At 46.4% G+C, this 20,798-nt stretch overlaps 1 protein-coding gene across 5 annotated transcripts in view; it reads left to right on the top strand.

The window, feature by feature from the left end:
• SLC24A1 (solute carrier family 24 (sodium/potassium/calcium exchanger), member 1) overlaps window positions 1-19,112 on the top strand; it is a 35,948-nt gene extending 16,836 nt beyond the window's left edge. For 2 of the 5 annotated variants that reach the window (XM_015568502.1, XM_015568506.1), the window contains 8 exons: window positions 4,006-4,059; window positions 5,399-5,507; window positions 9,210-9,278; window positions 10,305-10,396; window positions 13,573-14,247; window positions 14,974-15,063; window positions 15,897-16,063; window positions 16,981-19,112. In XM_015568502.1, coding sequence (XP_015423988.1) covers window positions 4,006-4,059; window positions 5,399-5,507; window positions 9,210-9,278; window positions 10,305-10,396; window positions 13,573-14,247; window positions 14,974-15,063; window positions 15,897-16,063; window positions 16,981-17,230 — 1,506 coding nt within the window. In that variant the 3' untranslated portion in view covers window positions 17,231-19,112. The remainder of the gene's footprint in view (window positions 1-4,005; window positions 4,060-5,398; window positions 5,508-9,209; window positions 9,279-10,304; window positions 10,397-13,572; window positions 14,248-14,973; window positions 15,064-15,896; window positions 16,064-16,980) is intronic. The other 3 variants (XM_015568505.1, XM_015568503.1, XM_015568504.1) reach the window with 3 other exon arrangements.
• Window positions 19,113-20,798: the final 1,686 nt, after the last annotated feature.

The following is a 20,798-nucleotide window of genomic DNA, read 5'->3' as shown; positions in this document are numbered from 1 at the left end:
GAGATGAGCGTCTCAGTGTCCCGGTAACGGCTGCAAGCACCTCTGAGGGAAAGCCGCCCTCAAGATCGCCCGCTGCCAGACAGTCCAGTTTCTCCCCGCATGAATCCTGGGTCCCCAGAGACTTCCCGGAACCGGAGTTCAGCGCCGTCGGGAGCTTGTGACTCCCTCTGGATTCAAAAAGACAGCCGTGTCTTCAGGTGCCAGCCCCTTTCCGCACGCGCGAGTCCCCTACCTCTGCGCTTTACTTCTGCAGCTTCTCTTGCTCTCAGTGTGCTTTTCTTTCCTTCTAGTTGTAGAATTTACAGTCAGCCAGGCTTCCTGTGGTTCTGGATGATGTCCGAATTGTTTTTCTAAGGTATTAATCAATTGTTGTGAGTGGCATCAACTTCGCGGTGTTTATCTCTGCCGCCATCTTAGTTTCTCCTAATAATTTCAATAAAACATTTAAAAAATGAAATGGGACTAGTCATAATTACTGCAAGTATAAAATACACACTGGGTTTCAAGGCTTAGTATAAAAATGTAAAATATCTCATTAATATTTTAGATATTAATTACGTTGAATTATATTTTTGATATGATAGGTTAAAGTATATTATTAAAATTAATTTTACTTGTGCTTACTTTAAAAAGTTTATCTCTGCCGCCATCTTAGTTTCTCCTAATAATTTCAATAAAACATTTAAAAAATGAAATGGGACTAGTCATAATTACTGCAAGTATAAAATACACACTGGGTTTCAAGGCTTAGTATAAAAATGTAAAATATCTCATTAATATTTTAGATATTAATTACATTGAATTATATTTTTGATATGATAGGTTAAAGTATATTATTAAAATTAATTTTACTTGTGCTTTTACTTTAAAAAATTAAAATTATACATGTGGCTTGCATTCTATTTCTATTGGACAGATCTGGACTGGAGGTAAGCAGGAGGCTGTGTGTGCTCAGCTTAGGAGTCCGTGCTCCCTTTTAAGGACAGTGGCCCAGGATGCAGTGGAGGGACATGATGTGCTTTGCTCTGAAAATCACTGGCTAAGGGGTGGAGAATGAACCAGAAGGAGAACAGATCAGAAGTCAGGAGCTGTTGCAGAACTGTAGGCAGGAGATTGGAAAGATGAGACCAAATTTGAGGACTTGTATGAACTAGGTCTGACAACTAGTTGGATGTGGTCTGTGAGGGAGAGGGAGGAATTTGGGTAGACTTGTGGGTGTCCAGCCTAGACAAATGAGTGGATCAGGGTGCAAGCCTATACTCAATGAAGGGATAAAGTGAAGTGTCCCCAACTAGAGTGTAACCTGGGTGAAGGACTCAGACCAGGGGTTCAGTAAATATTTGTTGAAGAATTTTTTAAAAAAAATCAGACTAAAATGTGTGGTTCAGGAAATGTGTCAGGGATTGTGTCTAGAAGGGGAGAGGTAAATGATTAGCTAACTGCTACATTAGTGGGAGATAGAAATTGAAAATCAAGAGGATGAGCCCCCCGAGGGGCTACCAAGATTCTATGAACAGTTGCAAGGGATCCCATTGCTCATTCTCAGCAAAATGCATCCCTGGGGTCTTGGCTGGCATGGAAACATTTTCTTCAGTTTCCTTAGCCCCGTTGCTAATTTTCATGAGGAGAAGGAAAAGGTGGGGTGATGATGCTGAAGAAAGAGGAGGGAGAATGGTGTGGTGTGAGAGGTGGATGTGGGAATGTGTTTATAATAAGGCATATACTGAGAACACCTGCTTGCCGGTACTGGACCCATAAATGGACCCACCAGCATTACCCAAATGTAGACAAACATTCACATCCATTTACTTGAATAATTTGAAACCGAACCACTAGGGAATATAGATTTGACCTCATTTTCTTATGCTTGGGAAAAGAAATGTAATTTAGTAAAAAACTAAACAACCAAACACCTTAAAAGGAGATTAGGAGATTGGGATTGTCACTATCTTTGTGAGTACAGGCAAGTCACAGAATGTCCCTGTATCTTTTTTCTCATCTATCAAAATAGCAGTAATAACACTAGTCTTGTTTATTTCACAGTTAGTAGTATCAAATGAGGAACTGGCTGTGAAAGGCTTTAGAAAGTTAGAAGTGTGTACTGAGGTTAGAAGATATATATAAAATGAACCCATAGAAAAGTGTTTTGTCTTGAGTAAATCTGAATTGCAGAGAAATCAGCAGGCATGGGCCTCATGAGACAAAGATGGGTCTCTCCTGCTCCTCTGTGACAGAACCAGCCATCCCAAAGGGTAGCCTGGTCCCTCATCATTCTTTGCCTCCAAGAACTCATTGAATGAAGATTGGTTATGATAAGTAGGGAGATGGCTGGGCCAGTGGGGGTCAGTACGGTAGACTCCAGTATCCCAGTAATCTTACAGGTATGTCGTGAAAGAGTCAGGGGATTTGTTCAGAAAATCCACAGTGCTCCCCTTCATATTCAGATTGGTTATTTCTATTCTGTTACATTCATTTGTGAGACAAACATGATAACCACTACACTATGGAAACATGACTCATTAATTCATTTGTTCATTCATTAATTCATTCAGCCTGTATCCAAGCTTCCACCCCCCCCCCGCCCCATCCTTCAGAGCTTACCCAAATTCTACCTATTTCAGGAAGCCTTCTTTGCCCATCTTAGCACAGCACATTGATCAATCCCTCTAATTTCTTGAAACACATTTTGCTTTGTCATGTGCTTGTGCTATCATGTGTCTTGATTCCTTTCTGGACATAGATTCCATGTCCTAAACATCGTTGTATCCCTACAGTGCTAGCACAGCACCATGTAAACAAGCAGGTGCTCAGGAAATAAGAACTGAATGAACGAACATGTTGGGTAGATGGATGAGGGGGTAGCCCGGATTCAGCAGTATTTTCCATATTTTCTGAGCTGGACAGAGAAGGGAGTGTAGTAAGTCCAGTCCTAGTTCTGGCCATGGAGATAGTTGGGGTGGAAGAGGCAACTGGAAGGCAAAGACAGTTACTGGGGCAGCCATTGGTGACCCTGCTGCCTGAAGATGGCACTAGAGGCCAGTTGGGAGTAGCTACTCATCACCTGCAGTGAGCACCTACTGTGTACAAGACACAGTTCAGGGGAACAGAGAAAGCTGTATTATAAGTTCACTGAATGGCCAAAAAAATATATGTGAACGTTTAAACAGTGATTTAAAAAAAGTTAAGATGACAGTAAATGCAAAATGGCAAGCTAGTGGTCCAGATAGTACATACTGAGGGCTTAATGAGCCTTCAGCTTGATTTTCTAGGGCTGTTTCCCACGGGCTGCCCTGCAGCTTCACCAGGACTCTAGCACTTATTTCTCTACAGAGCCAGATTTTGGTATCACAGAATGTGCTCACTGTTGTTATAAAGCTTTTGAGGAGAGATGTAGCAAAGTGAGCTGAAGTGAGGGTGAGGTGGATGGGGCCTTTTGGGAAAGTTTCATATCTGAAAATTTGGCATACAGAGGGACGGAGAAGGCATGAACAAGGGAATAGGAGTTGGAATAGATTAGGTATATTTAGAAGACCGTTCATTCATTAATTTATCAAATATTTATTAAACCCTTGCAGAGTTTTTGTGCTGGTCACACATGGTAAATGAAATAGGCAGTCTGTCTTCAAGATGCTAGTGGGCACTCGATTTATTTGCATGTTTTCTAACATACATGAAACACAAATAACACATACATATAACACAAAGTGGGGAAAGTGCTATAAAGGAAAAGAATAGAAGTCTGTAAAAGAGAATTAGATGGGCACCCCATAATGAAGGTTTCAAGTTGGGTAAGAAGAATGGTACATTTGAGGGACCAGAAGACGGGTGGTGAGTGGACACATCTGGCTGGGAATGGCGTATGCAGGCTGAAGCCAGGCTGTGGAAGGCCAGGTTGTCTCTGCTGAGTTTCTGTGTTCCAACCTGAGGGCTTCCTGGAGAGAGAGGGAAATAGGGAGAAAGAGTGATGGTCTCCAAACACCTTGTGACTCCTGTCCCTGTTTGCAGCCAGGTGATGGGGCAGTGGCGATGGATGAGCTACAGGAGGACAAGAAGCTGAAGGTGGGTGCCATGTAGAGTCTGCGCAGTGAGGACACTGCAGGGTCTCACAGGACAGCCACAGACTCAGGGCACTGTGTCCCTGGTGCCGAGGATCTAGGGCTGGGCTCAGGCCTGGGAAGCTCCTGGGAGTGCTGCCAGGCGGAGCCTGGGAAGGAGCGAGGGACTCTTGGCCCCACGTGGCCTGGGAGGAGGTGCTGGTTTGGGAGCTGGAATGTCACTGCTTGCTTTGCCACTAGCTCGCTGTGTAAGCTTGGGCCTCCGATTCTGTATCTGTAAATGACTGGACTAGATGAACTCAAGTCTAACTTTACAGCCCCCAGCATGCCATGATTGATCAAAAGCCTAATTACCTGTGGCTTTGAAATGCCCAGAACTAAGAGAACCATCAGAGGGCACTGGGGCAGAGGAGTCTGAGGTTTGTGAAAAAATGTCTTAGCTGCCTTTGGCCTATGGGGTATTTGGGAAGAAGTATGGGGACCTTAGAGAGAGGCTGGGCCTACTAGATAAAAGGAAACCTCCCCATCCAAAGAAAATCCCTGGACCAGTTGTAAAGTACTGTGTTACCACAGCCACGAGATGGCAGAAGAGTTCAGAGCCAGAGGTATGGGGAAGGTGAAAGTGGGGGGTAGGTTATGGAAGTGTGGGGTATGGGGTGGGGTGGGTCAGAGGGACTGAGCAAGTGTTTGTCTGTCTTCGGATGCTCCCTTGTAAATCTGTGTGTGTCACATCTGTGTCTGCAGCTATAGATGTGAGGGTGTGTGTGCCTGTGAAGGTTCTTGAGCACACGGGTAGAAAAAAAATCTGAATTGGGAATTAGAAGGCCTGGGTGCTAGTCTTGACTCTTTAATTTACACCCCACATGAACATGTTGAGTTTTCATTTCCTTTTCTGCAGAAGGGATCCCAGTTTCCTTGTCTGTGGGAGTGGGGCAGCGATAACGCACCATGATGCGGTTCGTGGACAGCGAAGGGCTGTGCCATGTGCAGGGTCTGCTGTGTGGTGTGTGGGTGAGCGTGTGCTGCTATGGGGTGTACTTGGGGAGATGGAAAAACGCTTGGCCATGTGGTGTCCTCAGTGCCCATTGTCTGCTGCTCCCTTTTGAGACCTTAGGGAGTTACTCAGTATGTAGAATTAGTCACGGAAGAGTTGGGGGGAGGCTGAGAAGAAAGCAGTGTAACTCCTGGTTAACGTGAAGGACAAGGTGAGGCCAGGGAAACGCTCCTGTGCTTTCCCACTGATCTCTCTGGGAGGGAGGCCGGGTTCAGTGAGGCCCTTGGGTGGCTTCCCACCTGGCTTGGGCAGGGGCCCACTGAGGCCTGTGCTGCTCTCTCCTGCTCAGCTCCCGTCCGTGCTGACCCGAGGGAGCAGCTCAGCCTCTCTGCACAACAGCACCATCCGCAGCACCATGTACCGGCTCATGCTCCACAGCCTGGACCCTCTGGGGGAAGGTAAGCAAGGCCTCCCCAGACCTGCGTGGTCTCCCTGTCCACTCCTTCCCTCCTGCAGCTGGACAACAACTGGGACCTGCAAAAGGGAGGCAGTGGGTGGGTTGAGGGCAGGAGTGGGAAGAGAGAGTTAGCAGGGGAGAGTGGGTGGCAGTCAGCCTGGGAGACAGGGTAGAGGCGAAGACACGGAACTCACTGGGAGAGGAGAGGGCCCCAGGGAGCCAAGGCCTTTACGCATCCACATTCCTGTTTCCCTGCCTCCCTGTCCTCTCCTGTAACATGAGGAGGGTCAGCTGCAGATAGTGAGGCCATGATGCTGTGTGCCCCGCATGGGTTATGTGGGGGCTGCCCTCAGTATCTTCTCTGTGCAGCCCGCCACAGTCTCCTCCAGGCAGCTTGGCTCAGGCTGACTGGCCAGGGTCGCTTCCGGGGAAAGCTCCCGTAGGTGCTAGAAACTGGTGTCCTGAGAAGACTGCCAATCCTCCCCTCAGCCAGGAATCCCAACGGACATCCTGGGAGCTGCCAGGACCACTTCTTGGGGGTGGTGAGGGTCCAAAGTGCAGTGGGAGCTGATGTCCAACTTCACAGATGATTTGGCAGCTGAGATTCTCACCATCCTTCTTACCAGTTCCTGCCTTCTGGCTCCCTCTCCAAAGAGCTGCCCCTAACATGATTCTCAGGCCCCCATAGGCACCCCTCCAGGCAGGAGGCCCATCAAGGGAAGGTTGGCTTTTGGGCAGAAGCCACGGGGTCGTGGTTGCAGTTGGGCAGAGGGCTGAGGACTGAACTGTATATGACACTAGAGACTGACCCTTGAGCCCCAGGGAGCACCCTGACTGAGATTCCTGGTTTAGGGACACATTTTTAGGGCTCAGAATTCCCTCAGGCCCTTAAATATCTTCTTCAGACACAATATTGGGACTTTGTGGGTATTTGAAACAACTATGTTGTACTGTGAAAGCAGACTCAAAGACAAGGTGATCAACCCTTCCTTAGCAAATCCTCGAGGTGAGCCCTGGCGGACACTGAGTACGACCTCCTGCAGCGCCAGCTCCAGAAGCAGTCCGGCTGGGGTTCTGAGAGCGAGTCTGCAGCCCCTGGCCGCCTGTGTGCTATCCGTGCGGCTGTGTCATGAAGGAAGCTGTGTCTCTGGGCCATGCTGGGCCACTCCTCTGGGAGTTACTGACTCTGGCAAAGTCTTAAAGATGAAGACTTCTCCTCAATGGGACCACAGGGCCCCCTGCCTGGGCCGCTTCCACCACTCACAGCCGCCAGCTGGCCGGCTTGTCCTGACAGGATTATGTGATGTCCAAGCCAGGCCGAGGTCAGAGGAGACTGATACTCAGGAGATGATCCTCCGTGCTGAGCTGAGAGGCATGTGAGGAAACCAGCTCTGGGGGAGCCAGCAACCATCAACCCAGGCAAGACAGTCCTGCGTGGTCCACGTGTGCCTGTGTGGATGGAGTGGCCCTCGCTGTGAATGATTGCTGGCATGCTCTGGGGTACAGTCCTGCCCAGGGAAGCCAACCCTGATTCTACACCGTGAGATTCCATCCCGGAGGGGCTGTGACTGCACAGGACTGTGATGAAGGCCTTGGTTCCCAAGACTTTCCAGATACATGTTTGTGTTTCCATGTGCTGTTTCCAATGGCTGTCCGGATGTTTCCACCCTTGTCAGGTGTTCCAGCTCTTCCACAGAACTGGTCTGAACTCTCACCCTGTGTAGAGGATCCAATGATCCCCATGCCTCTTCTGTGTGTGTGTGTGAGTGAGGGGGGCGGGGCGGAAAGAGCGGGGTCTCATAGTTGGCCTGCTTTTCTTGAGGGCATGAGAAGCGAGAGGGTAGGGTGTGTGAGGAGGGATGAAAAGGAAAGAGGGGAACTTGGTTTTATTGCCAGTCCCTCCAGCTAACAGTTGGCAGATATTCTCAGTGCCAGGACTGGAACCAGGGGAGCCCCTCTTTGACAACAGCTACGTGTCGCTCAACAGAAGATGCCAGTGCTTGATTCCTGCCAACGGGGCGCTGGACTTGTTTGGATGAAGGAGGCGGTGGAGTGCCCACTTCCTGACATCTCAGTCCTGACAAGGACCTCCTGGGCAGGCCCACCAGGAAACTTCAAGGGACCACCATGCCAGAGCAGTGGAGCCCGTTGCCAGAGGGGCTGCAGCTGGAACCTACTGTGAGAATGTAGGAGACAGGCTGAGAGGAGGAAATTCCAGACCTGTTAATGTTTCCTGCCCATCAAGGCTGAGCTTGATCCACCCAGTTTTCCAGATTGCACCTGCTCAGCCCGTCTGGATCATGGACTAGAGGACCGTCAGGGTCTAACCCAAACCCTCTGGAACACGGTGCCCCGTTGCTGCAGACTCAGTGGGACAGCTGCTCTCAACTCCTGTGTCAGCTCATCATTATCGTCACAGCTAAACCTGATGCAGTGCTTTCCAGGTGCTAGGCACTGTTTTAAGCAAGTCGATGTATCAATTAATTTATTCCTTCAGCAAGTCTGTCAGATTTTATAGATGAAGAATCTGAAGGACAGAGAGGTTAAGGAATCACTCAGCTTGGTCCATGGCTAGCAAGTGGAAGAACTGGGATTCAAATCAAGGTTGTCTAGTTCCAGAATCTGAGCTAAGATAATATTTAATTGCAGCAACTACAGTATTTTTATTTAGTTTGTCTCGCAGATCCCCACATTGTGTGTATCATGGTGTTGCCTTTTTAGAGAAGGGACACTGAGGCTTAGAGAGGATACACAGGCTTTCCAAGGTCACCCAGAGCTCACAGGGCGGAGCCAGCGTGGGATGCAGAATAGACTCCAGGGCACCACTTTGTTCTATCATGTGTATCATTATCCTCACCTTCCCACACTGCACGGCTGTGAGGGGGACCTTCATGGCCCCTGCACCTCAGCCTCTGTGCCTCCCACCTGAAATGATACATGGAAAGCACTTTGCAGGTTTCCTGGGTCACAGTCACACTGAGAGAGTTGCCCTCCCCATTTTTCTTGCCTGGAGACCAGGGCAGCACCATTCTGAGCACAGTGCTCTGTGGGCCTCCAGGAAAGCATGTGCACGGGGATCTGGAAGGGGCCCTGTGTGGGTTCCAGGTGTCTGGGGTCAAAAGGGTGTGGCAAGGAGCTTGGGGAGCAGCTACTTTCCCCTTGCCACTGAGAGGGAAGGCTCAGGAATATGGCCACCAGCAGTGCCCCTGCAGTTACAGCAAAGCTTATAGTAGATTTATAGAAAGTAAGCTGTAAAGGCCCTTACACATAATCTAGTCCAAGGATGTGATTATTTCTCCATCCCTGCCCATTGCAGACGCCTCCGGTCAATCCTGGCACTCTCCACCAGACCTGGATGAGGATTCTCCTCAGTTCAGCGCTCAGGCAGCCATCACTTGGGCTCACAAAGGAATGAAACCCTATCTGTTGCCCCCAACACTAACCATGTTATTTTACCAGAAAGAAAACAAGGGGAGTGACTTGCTCAAGGACACAGCCAGTTAGTGACAGTGCAGGGAATGTAAGACAGAAGTTGGGAACTGGGCACCATGACAGGCCTAGTAGGACTCGAGTCCAGACATCATAACTCCCAGGCCAGCCTCTTCCCGTGCACTTGAGCTGCTCTGGTTGTAGTCCACCAGCACAACTGAAGGGTGTGGCGGGGATACTTTGGTCCCAGATATGCTTCCTTTTTCATTTGCAGCACGTTCCTCCAAGAACAGGGATGAGGAGAGCTTGAATCAGGAGGCCAAAGCAGAGAGCAACCCAGAAGGTGAGAGGATGGTGAGACCAGCAGGCTTTCTCCTGTGCCTTCCTCCCTCCTATCTGCCAGGGCTGAGGCAGGGCTCCTGGCCTCTCTGAGCCAGTCAGCTGGAGTGGTGATCTGGTGCTGCCTGCACTTTGCTGTAGTCCAGGGTCCCTCTTCCCCAGGCAGTCCTGTCCTGTTCCCTCCATACTCTCCTTAGGTGGGGTAGGCAAGGCCAGGCAAGGCCAGGCTGAAGGTTGTTGACTCCCACTTCTGTTTTTGCTGAATCTTGTCCCATATTAGACTATATTGGACTCTAATTCTTCTTCCTGCCGCTTCTACAAAAGGATGGTTCTGCTAGGGATTGGCCCGAGACCAGCAGCCCCAGTGAGGAAAGGCCACCAGGGGTCTGGTGACATAGAAATCCAGCATCTGTGTGGCTGCTGGGACAGGGAGTGTGAGACAGCTACTGCCCTGTGGGCTCTATACTGCACACCAGGACTCCTGTTGTACTCAGTGACCCCTGGAGGGAGCTAGAGCAGCAGTGGTTGTTCCCATTCTATAGACACCATTCTATAGACAACGGAGGCTCAAGAGGTCAAGTGACTTTCCCAAAGCCACACAGCCAAGAAGCGAAAGAGCCTGTACCTAAACCCAGCTCTCCAGACTTGCCAAGGCTTCCTAGCTGCTGTCTTTGAAATCATTAGGATCCTCTCCATGCAGCTGGTAGGGGGAAAGGTCACACCCTTAGGGCTGGGGCTTTACCCTCTCTCTGTTCCAGTTGCCTATGCTGGCCAGGATGGAAATGTCTGCGAATACAGAAGGAGCAAGGATTGCCGTTTCCCAGCCGTCCTCTCATCTGTACATATCTCTGTGGAAAGGACAGTAACAGTTCACATCACATCATTTTACTTTTTCTATCAACAAGAAATTCCCCTTCTGAGATCCAGAAGTGGACAAGTCCAAGAGCCCTATAGCCACTCACATCAGTCTCTATTAGCTGCCCTCAACACCTGGTACTCTCCTGACCTATCCCATGTTTATCCTTTAAAGAGGAGGAGCCAACCAAGCTCCCTGCGGTCAAGGTCACACCAGCCCCTGCTCCAGACGTCAAGGGAGATCAGGAGGAGGATCCTGGCGGTCAGGTAGGCACAAGCCTCTTCCCAGGTAGAGGAGTGTGAGAGACCCAGGGAAGGACTTGACCAAAAAGTCTTCCTTCCTGAAGGTCTGAGGTTCATTCCTCTGGGGTAAGCACTGGAAGATGAGATACTTCATGGGGCCAGTTAATTCACCATTACACCTGAGTGTGAGTCAGAGAACATATATAAGAATGTTCAATAAAAAATATATATATATAAAAAAAGAATGTGTTGCCAACTGTCACCTGCTGTAAAAACATAAGAAAAAACTGTTAGGGGTCTCCCAACAACTTAGGAACGGTGAGGCCAGTCAGCTCAAAATGCCAGGGGAGGGTGCTGGGTAAAGGCCTGGGAACCTTCCAAGGCATCTTGGCCTTGTCCACTGGACTTCCTGCGTTCTGATACTGCTCTCTTTACAGCCTCAGCCTCTCCCACCTGCTACAGCCAAACTGGACTTCTTGTTTCCATGCTTTTCTACCTATGCCCAGACAGTTTCCTCCCCCTACAATGCCTTTTCCTCCTTCTTCAGATACCCTAACCTGCCTCCAGGCAACTGCAAATGCCTCCTTTGCCATAAGGCTTCCCCACCACCCAATCTGAATGCCTATGGTACATTGTTCCTCTCCCAGGGCTTTTATCAATACTGCCTTCCTTGTACTCTGTCTCTTAGCTCCCCTGCTAGGTGGTGAGGTTCCTGAAGGCAGGATCCAATTCTGAGTCATCTCTGTTTCCCCCACAGAGAGAAACTCAGGGCACAATAAGGGTCGAGTGACTGGCAATAAATTAACAATCAGTTTGCAGGTTCCATTGCTTTTTTTTTTTTTTTAAACTTGACACTAAGAAGCACTCAATTATATCATATCCTTAAGCCAGCAATTTGGGTTCAGTGTCTAAGACATTTTCATGGTATCATGAGTGTCCCAAGTAGGCCCCGGACAGCCAGCTCAATTAAAAGGGATTAAGAGGAACCCCAGCGCAGGAAGTGAAGGTTCGTGTCACTAGGAGCTGGTCCTAGGCCTGAGAAGGTATCTGTGACCCTGGAGGCTTCTCACTCCATGTCCGGCTCTCCCTCACATCCCCTCCTCTGTGTGCACGCTTTCCTAGTAGCCTGGCTCCATTTGCTTCCTTATTAGCTCACACAGCCCCAAAATACTACCCTAGTTCTCCAGTCCACAGGCGGGGGGGATCAACCAGTGATTGGCTCCTTGTCACAGAAGAGAGAAAATTCGTTCAAACCAGATCATGGGGCAGGCATCCAGCCTGTGTCCAATCAGCTGTGGCAGGGAAACGGGGGGTGCTTTGACTTCAACAAGGAAGAAGGGATATTAGGGATGGCAGTTTTTAGAGAAGAGGGTACAGGCTGGGCAGACACTCCCATACCTATGGACTTAAAGGACTTGTCATCTTCTCCGGGAAACCTCTCCTGATGGGGCTGTGAGGGAGGCAGGAATGACTTCAGACTAAAATCTCACTCTTCATTCCAAATTCAAAGTAAAGCCTTACAGAGACTAATATTTGACTTCATCAGGGGTTCTTAACCCTGGCTGCATAATAGAATAATTTGGGGAAGCTTAAAAAAATGCCCAGGCCCCTCAAATGCCCAGGCCCCATCCTCAGTCAATTAAGCCAGAATATCTGGGTTGGGCATGAATGTTTTTAAAGTCTCCAGGTGACTTTAATATGCAGCGGAGTTTGAGACTCACTGAGCATCCCTTGGGGATGGGCTATGTCATGAAATCTGTTACAGAAAACATACTCCATGAGCACACAGTCAGGCCATTTGTTCGTTTGGATCAGCACATTGTTATAGTTAGTTGAGAGCCTAATCTGAGGATCCTCAGAATCGATGGCTTTAGACCACATGGAATCAGTCCATGGTTCCCAAACACTGGTCTGCAGATGGACTTGTTGGGAGCACTTGTGAGCATGTTAAAATAGATTCCTGGCTTCCAGTCCCAAATATTCTAATTCAGTTGGTCCAGGTGGGGCAAGGAAATGTCTATTTGTTTCTTTCTTTTTTTAAAGATTTTAAAATTCATTTTTAAAGAGAGAAGAAGGGAAAGGAAGAGAGAAACATCAATTTGAAAGCAAAACATTGATCCTCCCCGGGATCGAGCCTGCAACCCAGGCATGTGCCCTGACTGGGAATCTTAACGGGAACCTTTCGGTGCATGGGATAACGCAACCAACTGAGCCACGCTGGCCAGGGCAGAAATGTGTATTTGTAATAAGCTTCCTACACTGTAAGGTTTGGGAACCAAAGATCTCATTTGGCCCTGGCATTTGCAAAACAGGGTAGGTTGGTGGTTAAAAGGCCAAGAGTTGGACTATCCATATTCAAATCCCAACTTTATCACAAACTGTGTGGACCATGGGCAAGTTATTTAACTACTCTGTACCCTAGTTTTTCCATCTATCAAATGGGCTTAATTTTATCTATATCATTAATTAATTGCTCATGAAACATAGTAATTGCTAGGTATTATTATTAGTATATCACTTAGCATTGTGCTTGGCACATAAAAGCCATCAATAAATAGGTATTATCATCAATTTATACATATGATGTATTATAGCAGTTTAGGAGTTTAGTGGACACAGCAATATTATACAATCACCAAAAGATATCATGCAGTATTAATGGAAACATGTCTAAGACAAGGAAGCTGATAATCCTATTAAACTCTGTGCAGTGTTCTGTATTCAGGTTTAGAAGCCTCCTCGTGGGATATAAGCTAATTAGAATGAGTTCACCAAGCTGGGGATGAGGCTCCAGGCCATTCTATGGGGGGATGACAGAAGGACCTGGCTATCTCTAATGCAGGGAAGAGAGCTGTCTTGTGGAAGAGTGATTAGCTTTGTTCTATGCATCTCCAAAGAGTAAACCTAGACACAGAGGGTAGCTCCTTGGTATACGTATGAACTTCAAACCAAGCAGTTACTGAAGATGACAGAAGTTCTTCCGGTGAGTTTTCCATCCCTGGAAATGCTCAAATAAAGACTAAACAACCATTGGGTAGGAATGTTGTGAAGGGAAATTTTGCTGAGTAATTGTACTAGTTTTCTCCTCGTACATGAGTTTTTAGTTATATTCTGAGAGAACAACAATAAAAATAACAGGAAGAAACTGGGAAAGAAAACAAGCAGAGAAGTTACGTTAATCGGTTGGCTTTGGATTGCAGGAAGGAGATGTGGCTGCAGCTGAGAGCACAGGTGCAATGACAGGCAAAGAGGCTGAAGCTCCTGGTGAAGGTGAAAATGGAGGTGAAACTCAGCTAGAAGGTGAAGGTGAAACTGAAGCAGAAGGGAAAGGAGACAATGAAGGTGAAGGTGAAATCCAAACAGAAGGAGATGCTGGTGAAGTGAAAGGTGACGCCGAAGAGCAGGGATTCAATGCTGGAAATCAAGGTGAAACCAGAAGTGATGAGAAAGGTACAGATGGTGAAGGGGAAGGTGATGGAGGTGAAGGTGAACATGAAGAGAACAAGAGTGAAGTCCAAGCAGAAATAAAAGAAAATGATGAAGGTGAAGGTGAACTCCCAGCAGAAGGAGAAGATGGCAAAATGAAAGGTGATGGTGAAACCAAAGAGCAGGACTTCATTGCTGAAAATCAAGGTGAAGCCAAAAGTGTTGAGAAAGGTACAAATGGTGAAGGAGGAGGCGATGGGGGTGACAGTGAAGATGAAGATGAAGAGGAAGATGAGGATGAGGATGAGGAAGAAGAGGAGGAAGAGGAAGAAAATGAGGAGCCTTTGTCGCTGGAGTGGCCTGAGACCTGGCAGAAGCAGGCTGTTTACCTCTTCCTCCTGCCCATTGTGTTCCCCCTGTGGCTGACAGTGCCCGACGTCCGGAGGCTGGTGAGTTTGCCCAGCCATACCCTAGCCTAGACTGTCTATCTCCAGAGAGGCTTTCCACCCAAGAGAAGGGAGAGGACAGGGTCAACCATCTTGGCAGGGCTCAACCACAGAGAGGATTTGGGTTGGAATTCACTGTTCTGGAGGGGACCATGCACCTAGGGGGACATGGGCCTGTGAGGCCCTAGAATGTGCTTGCTTCCACCTCTGTAAGCAATGTGAACTAGTCCCGCCTTGACTGTTTCAGTATTCTTATTTTAATACAGGAATGATGCCACCACACCCCACCATATTTCACAGGGTTACTGTGAAAACTCAAGGCGATAAGTGCCATTTCTTCCCAGCATCCTATTAACAGGGAAAAATCTGACTAGCATACCCCACCCAAAGGCTGTCCGTATTCTGTCCCTGGGTCTGGAGAGGGGTAGGGCAGAGAGAAGTTGCAAAAGCCAAATCAAATACCTAGGTCGGCTTGGTTCTGGGGCAAGCAAATAGCTCTTCAGTTTGGTGACTACTGAACACCCTACTGACTGTACTCCCTGTGGGCCACCGACCCCATCCTTTGCTATGTCAAGGTCCTCACTGGAAACAGATTTCAGCCCACACATCTCTGGATCCTCTCCATCATCCCCCAGCAGATCTCATCACTGATTCGGGGGCTCTCTCAAAAGGGCCAAAGACCTTTAGCCTCTGAAACTCACTTCTTTTTCTTTTCCTACTTTCACACAGGAGTCTAGAAAGTTCTTTGTTATCACCTTCCTGGGATCCATCCTGTGGATAGCCATGTTCTCATACCTTATGGTGTGGTGGGCTCACCAGGTGAGTAAAAAGCAGGAACTAAATCCTGTATCAGCAAGTTCAAAGGCTTTTTTCCTTCAGGGTAAATTTCCAGTACTTGGGGAATGGTGAGGATCAAGTGCAGATGTAGTTTCTACATTGTTGGTAAATGCAGCCTTTTTATTCCAGTGAATGTAGTACTTTTCAAGTGTGGCTTTCCTTACATTCACATGCAGCATGACATAGAAGGCCCTTCACAATCTGCTCATCACCCTGTTCCCTTTCTGTCATGCATCTCCCACTCTTCCCCACCTGGTGAATTGTACATACTCGTGAGAGCAACCACAGTTTTGCCCTGTCTCTGGCATTTTAATCTTCTGAGTGCCCATGGCTTTTCTGTTCTACCTGGAATATTGCACTAGCACAGAGCTGTAATCGTTGTTTATAATCTTTTTTCCTTCTCTAGGCTGAGAGTAGGGTCAGTGTTGTACTGCTCACACTTTTCTCTCCAGCTCTTAGTTCCTGGCACATAGCAGGTGTCCATGGTTCTGGAAATAGAAATGTGACATGAACAGATCTTTGGAGGGGCAGTTCTTTTAGAAGTAGAGGCACTGTTGTTTGAATGTCAGTGACAGGTGGTATTAGAGATGGACTTTTAGTCCATCTTAGATAAGAGCAGGGTCATACCCTGAAGCCTTGGGCAGGGGCCCCATCTCCCCAGCTGTCAGTTCCGCCATGACCCTGCCTTGCTCAGGCCATGGGAGTGTGCTGAGCTCCATGGGAGGTGTTGGGTTTGCACAAAGTAGTATGTGGAAGAGCCTCAGATTTTCCACTTGCTGTTGCCATGGTTTCTTATTGCTGTTACTGTTTATCAGGTTGGTGAAACAATAGGGATTTCTGAAGAGATTATGGGTTTGACGATCCTGGCAGCAGGCACATCAATTCCTGACCTGATCACCAGTGTGATTGTTGCTCGGAAAGGCCTGGGAGACATGGCCGTGTCAAGCTCTGTGGGCAGTAACATATTTGATATCACCGTGGGGTGAGTGTCAAAGTTGCTTTTTATGGAATATTAAGTAAGACTGGAAAACCTTGTGTTGGCTCTGTTCATTGGTTTTCTGCTTCATTCATTAAACATGAAATAAAAGGGCATTTAAAGTATTAGTTTCTATAAGGCAACAAAGTATTCTCCCTTCATTAATCACAGACAGATGAGATAATAGAACTAAAATGCTGCCTGAAATGTAACTGACTGGAATTTATAGATAAGTTGAAAAATGAAGTCCATTAAATTCCATTACTAAATACAATCAAATGCTCTGCTCACTGACCTGCAAGGTGGTGGAGGTGGGGTTGGGACAATGACTCAGTCTCACTTCCTGATGTTCTTGTTCCTTTGCTTTTGGGTTCCTGCCAGCTCTAAAAGCATTTTGTATAAACAAGCAAATGCTGCATCCTGCTGCACTCATTCCCTCACCTGGCCTATTTTCATTTCCCTAGTCATGTCCTGGACTTGAGTGGTGGCTTTGGTTTCATTACTTTGAATTTGTGTGTATGGGTGGGTCCGGGAAAGGGCATAGGAGAGCCCTATCCCTAAGTAATTTAAAGGAATGCTATCCTGAGCTGGGCCTTATCATAAAAATTTAGAGATTAGAGTCACACATCAACAGATCTGGTTAGTCATACAAAAGTCATTTGGTATGAAGAAAAAATAGCCAGACCTAGAAAACTTCAGTTTCAATCCAGGCTCTCCCAGTTATTAGCTGTGAGCCCAAGGGCATGTAATTGAACTTTCCTGAACCTTGGTATCCTCTTCTGTGAAAGGGGGCTAATATTTCCTGCTCTGTTTCATAGATCGTGTGTGTGTAAAAATGAGTGCTTTGTAAATTGTAAAATACAGTTTAAGTATATGTGATGATTAGAAACATGAAAAATACTCATTGTTCCTCCATCTCGCAGCCTGCCTGTTCCCTGGTTGCTCTTCTCTCTTATCAATGGACTACAGCCTGTTCCAGTCAGCAGCAATGGCTTGTTCTGTGCCATCGTCCTGCTCTTTCTCATGCTCCTGTTTGTGATCTCTTCAATTGCATCGTGCAAATGGAGAATGAACAAGATCCTGGGCTTCACAATGTTCCTCCTTTATTTTATATTCCTGATAATCAGTGTGATGTTAGAAGATCGAATCATATCCTGTCCTGTATCTATCTGAGTCCGTCACTGTTGCTCAAAGTGGACATGGATCAGAAAACCATGGCAGAAGTTACTGTACCTCTTGGTACACTGATGAATGAACATGATCCAGGAGAGTGAACTGAGAGGCTGAGAGCATCTGATGTCAATGTGATACAGGAGTGAAGATTATCGTTGGGAACACCTGCAGCTCATTGTGATTAAAAATCTCCCTTCTGGGGTCGGGGAGTGTATGGAGTTCCAACCCTTACTGCTACAGACACTGTCACATGGACTCCAGTAAAAGGACCCCTGGAGTCAGAGGGTGTTCTACATGAGATACCTGGAGGGTTGGGGCAGGCACCGTAAGACAAGCCACCAAGCTCATGTATTCCTGATTATTAAAGGGCTGCTGATCCAGAAGATGCAGATGTGGGCTCTATCTGACCCTCCTGGCTCCTGCCCCAAGCACATGCTGCACTTCACTGTCTCCTCTGTTTCTGTTCCAAACATGAGGTTCTACCAGGTTTGCAATCATCACTGGTTCAGTTACTGGTGAGTTTAAGAGCTAAGGCTATAGGAAAAAATGAAATATAACAGGAATCAATTATCATTAGTAAGATGTGTACCAATATTTTATAGCTTAAAAGGATTACATTAGCTCTTATTGCATTTCTGAAAAGTGAAATTAAAATAAGTAACCTAAGAAATTAAAATTTGTAATTTGCCCTTGAATTGGAAGGCCTGGATATGAGAGAAGGAAAACTACTCTAAGGGCTATTTAAAAATATGTACTTATTAGAAAATCCAAGTTAGTGTTGTCTCCATCAAGTGGTCTCCTTGAGGGATTAGACATATAACACAGTGGTTGGTCCTAGCTCTGCCCCTCCAGCATATTCTCACCCAACAGTACAGATGCTCCTAGTGAGTGAGAAGGTGGAGTTCAGTCAGTAGAGCCAAGTCTGGATTATAAAGTAAGAGACCCAGTGGGGCAAGGCCACTTTTGCATGTTAACCCAGATGGGATTATAAAGCAAGAAGATGGATGTCTTGTGTGGCTTACAAGTGGGGATTAAGGCAATCACAAAGGAGAAATCCCAAAAATGCGTAGCACAATGGCAACACAGTGAGAACAAAAGTATTTCTACTTCCAAGATAGCTAGTATAAAGGACACTTGTTTTAAAAAGTGTGTGGTTATTTAAACATTTCCTGTGGAATTTGAAGTGCTTGTATATTAAATACCAATGCTTACTGCTTTTACTAGCATCAAGTTAAGGGACACATGAGAAATGAAACAGTTCTATGTCCCTGGTTTGAGAGCAAAGGGAGCTGAGGGGACTGTAGATTATGATAGTAAATAGAGCTTTAGTTACAACATGAGAGAGGATTCATGAAGACTAGAAGATAGCAGGATATGAAAAGAAAAATCAAACATCTTGATGTTGATGGGCTGCGTTCAAATTAAGTACTTCAGTCCATAATCCATCTTTAGTTTGGGTTAATTTAACTAATGGCCTCACTACCCCAGGATTCATGTTCTTTAGAAATGACTTTTATTCAGTTTCAATAAACTGTGAGTCCCATTGGTATTTTACAAACATGGTCAGAATGCTCCAGAGAAGACTGATGAAGAATATGTAGTCATATTCAAATTCCATATTCTGAAGTTATCCTCGTTCCTGATGCTGCTGCAGTGCCCAGTCTCCACATGCCATGACCTAAGAACAGGAAGGAGATCCCAATGCCAACTCTGGGCGCCAACCTGGTTTCTGCGGCCAATTCCAGCTAGCCACAGGGCATTCCTCCCCACTGATGGCCAGGGACCTGGCGCTCTTTCCCAGAATGACTGAGTGGGGAGTGATGGACAGTGAAATGTTCTGTAATGATAAAGCTGCTTCATGATTAAAATCAACTCTAATGATCTAACAACCTTTTCCTAATCAGTGTATTGAATTTTTGGCATCTCTCTTTGCCTAGAAAGGAAGTTCTGGTAACTTTACACTATGACAGAAAGGGTTAAGCATATAAAATGAAAGCTGGGTCTTGATGGGTGAGCAGGAATTCAAGAGGGAAAGGAGAGAAAGATTTCCGGGAGATGAAAAACTTATGTAACTTGTAAAAGATGCTTGGAAGTTAAAATTTTTGTCAAACATTTACAGATCTATAATTTATTAAAATTGTGCTGTTTTAGAGATGAAATGCCATCTTAAAATGTCAAGATAATGTTGAGACGGTCCTTTCATTTGATAGGCAGAATAGATGTGATATGAAAAGATAGCAGGACAGAATACAGAATAATCTGTATTCTAGATCATTCGTTCAGTCTAGAAAGTCCAAACTGTCCCCACAAGGGTTTCTGAATTGGAAGACTGGCTGAACAGATGGTTTCTTCTTCATTCCCTATGAGGTTGCATTTTCTTGATGGACTTGGGCCAAATTTCTAGTAATGTGAAACTCGTTCTAATTTAACGGGTTAAAATTCTATATGGTACCAGAAAAAAAGGCTACATTCCGAACTTACGAAAATTGGTATATGTTTAAATTGTTACTATACACTGCGAACAATATATTGCACTCTCATCTGAAAATGTTTCTATCAAATTATAGGCTTGGCCTTTTATAACACTCTATAGCCAGTGGTTCTCAACCTGTGGGTCGCGAACAATGAAAATACATCCTGCATATCAGATATTTACATTACAATTCATAACAGTAGCAAAATTAGTTATGAAGTAGCAATGAAAATAATTTTATGGTTGGGGGTCACCATAACATGAGGAACTGGATTAAAGGGTCACGGCATTAGGAAGGTTGAGAACCACTGGATACCATAATTATCATTTATTTAAAGACTGAATACCAAAAGCAGCCAGGATTGGAATGTAATATTCTGGGCAAAGCCTACTAGATACAATTGAAGAACTGGTCGGCCTTATGTGTCAGAGAATACCCTTGGTTCTGACCCCTTTTTTGTGGGCAGGTCCTGCTGCAGGTGGGACTGGTCTCTATAAAAGGCACAAAGAGAGCTCATGATCAGGCCGTCTATCCCTGGGGAAGGGGGGTCACTAGAACCAGCAGGACACCCTGGCCTAAGGCTGCCCACACACCCACGGCACTGCTTCTGCTCTTCAGCTCTTCCCTGTGATGAGCAGGTAAAACCTGGAGAATTTCATTTAAAGAAAATTTCAACCTTTGCTCCGGTGGTCTATCACAGTACTGTGTTTGAAAAGAAAATCATTACATACAAAGGAGGGAGCCATCCACATGAACAGCAACTGTGGAGAGGGCCACAGTAACTTTATCCGGTGAGTTTGTTACCATCTCAGAGAATAAGCCCAGGCACACAGATTTTTTTGAATCAGAGTCAGAAATTCCTATGTGAATTTGTACACTGTTGATTTTGTAAACAAGAATAATTAAGCCAGCAAATGTACTGTGAGGCCAGAGGAGGAGGGTAATGTGAAGGTATTAAAAAGAAGATACCAAATACTGAGGATATGAAGGTAAACTGGTATGCAGCTGCTACAGAATTCGATTCTGAAGTAAAACTCAGCCTTGTGTCTGAACAGAAAGGGCAGAGAATACAAACTCAAGCACAAAGGTGGGCC

The sequence above is a fragment of the Myotis davidii genome, unplaced genomic scaffold (assembly GCF_000327345.1).
Source record: "Myotis davidii unplaced genomic scaffold, ASM32734v1 scaffold461, whole genome shotgun sequence".
NCBI classification, from domain to species: domain Eukaryota; kingdom Metazoa; phylum Chordata; class Mammalia; order Chiroptera; family Vespertilionidae; genus Myotis; species Myotis davidii.
Note: the sequence above shows the minus strand (reverse complement) of the source record. Positions and strands in the feature narration are given on the sequence as shown.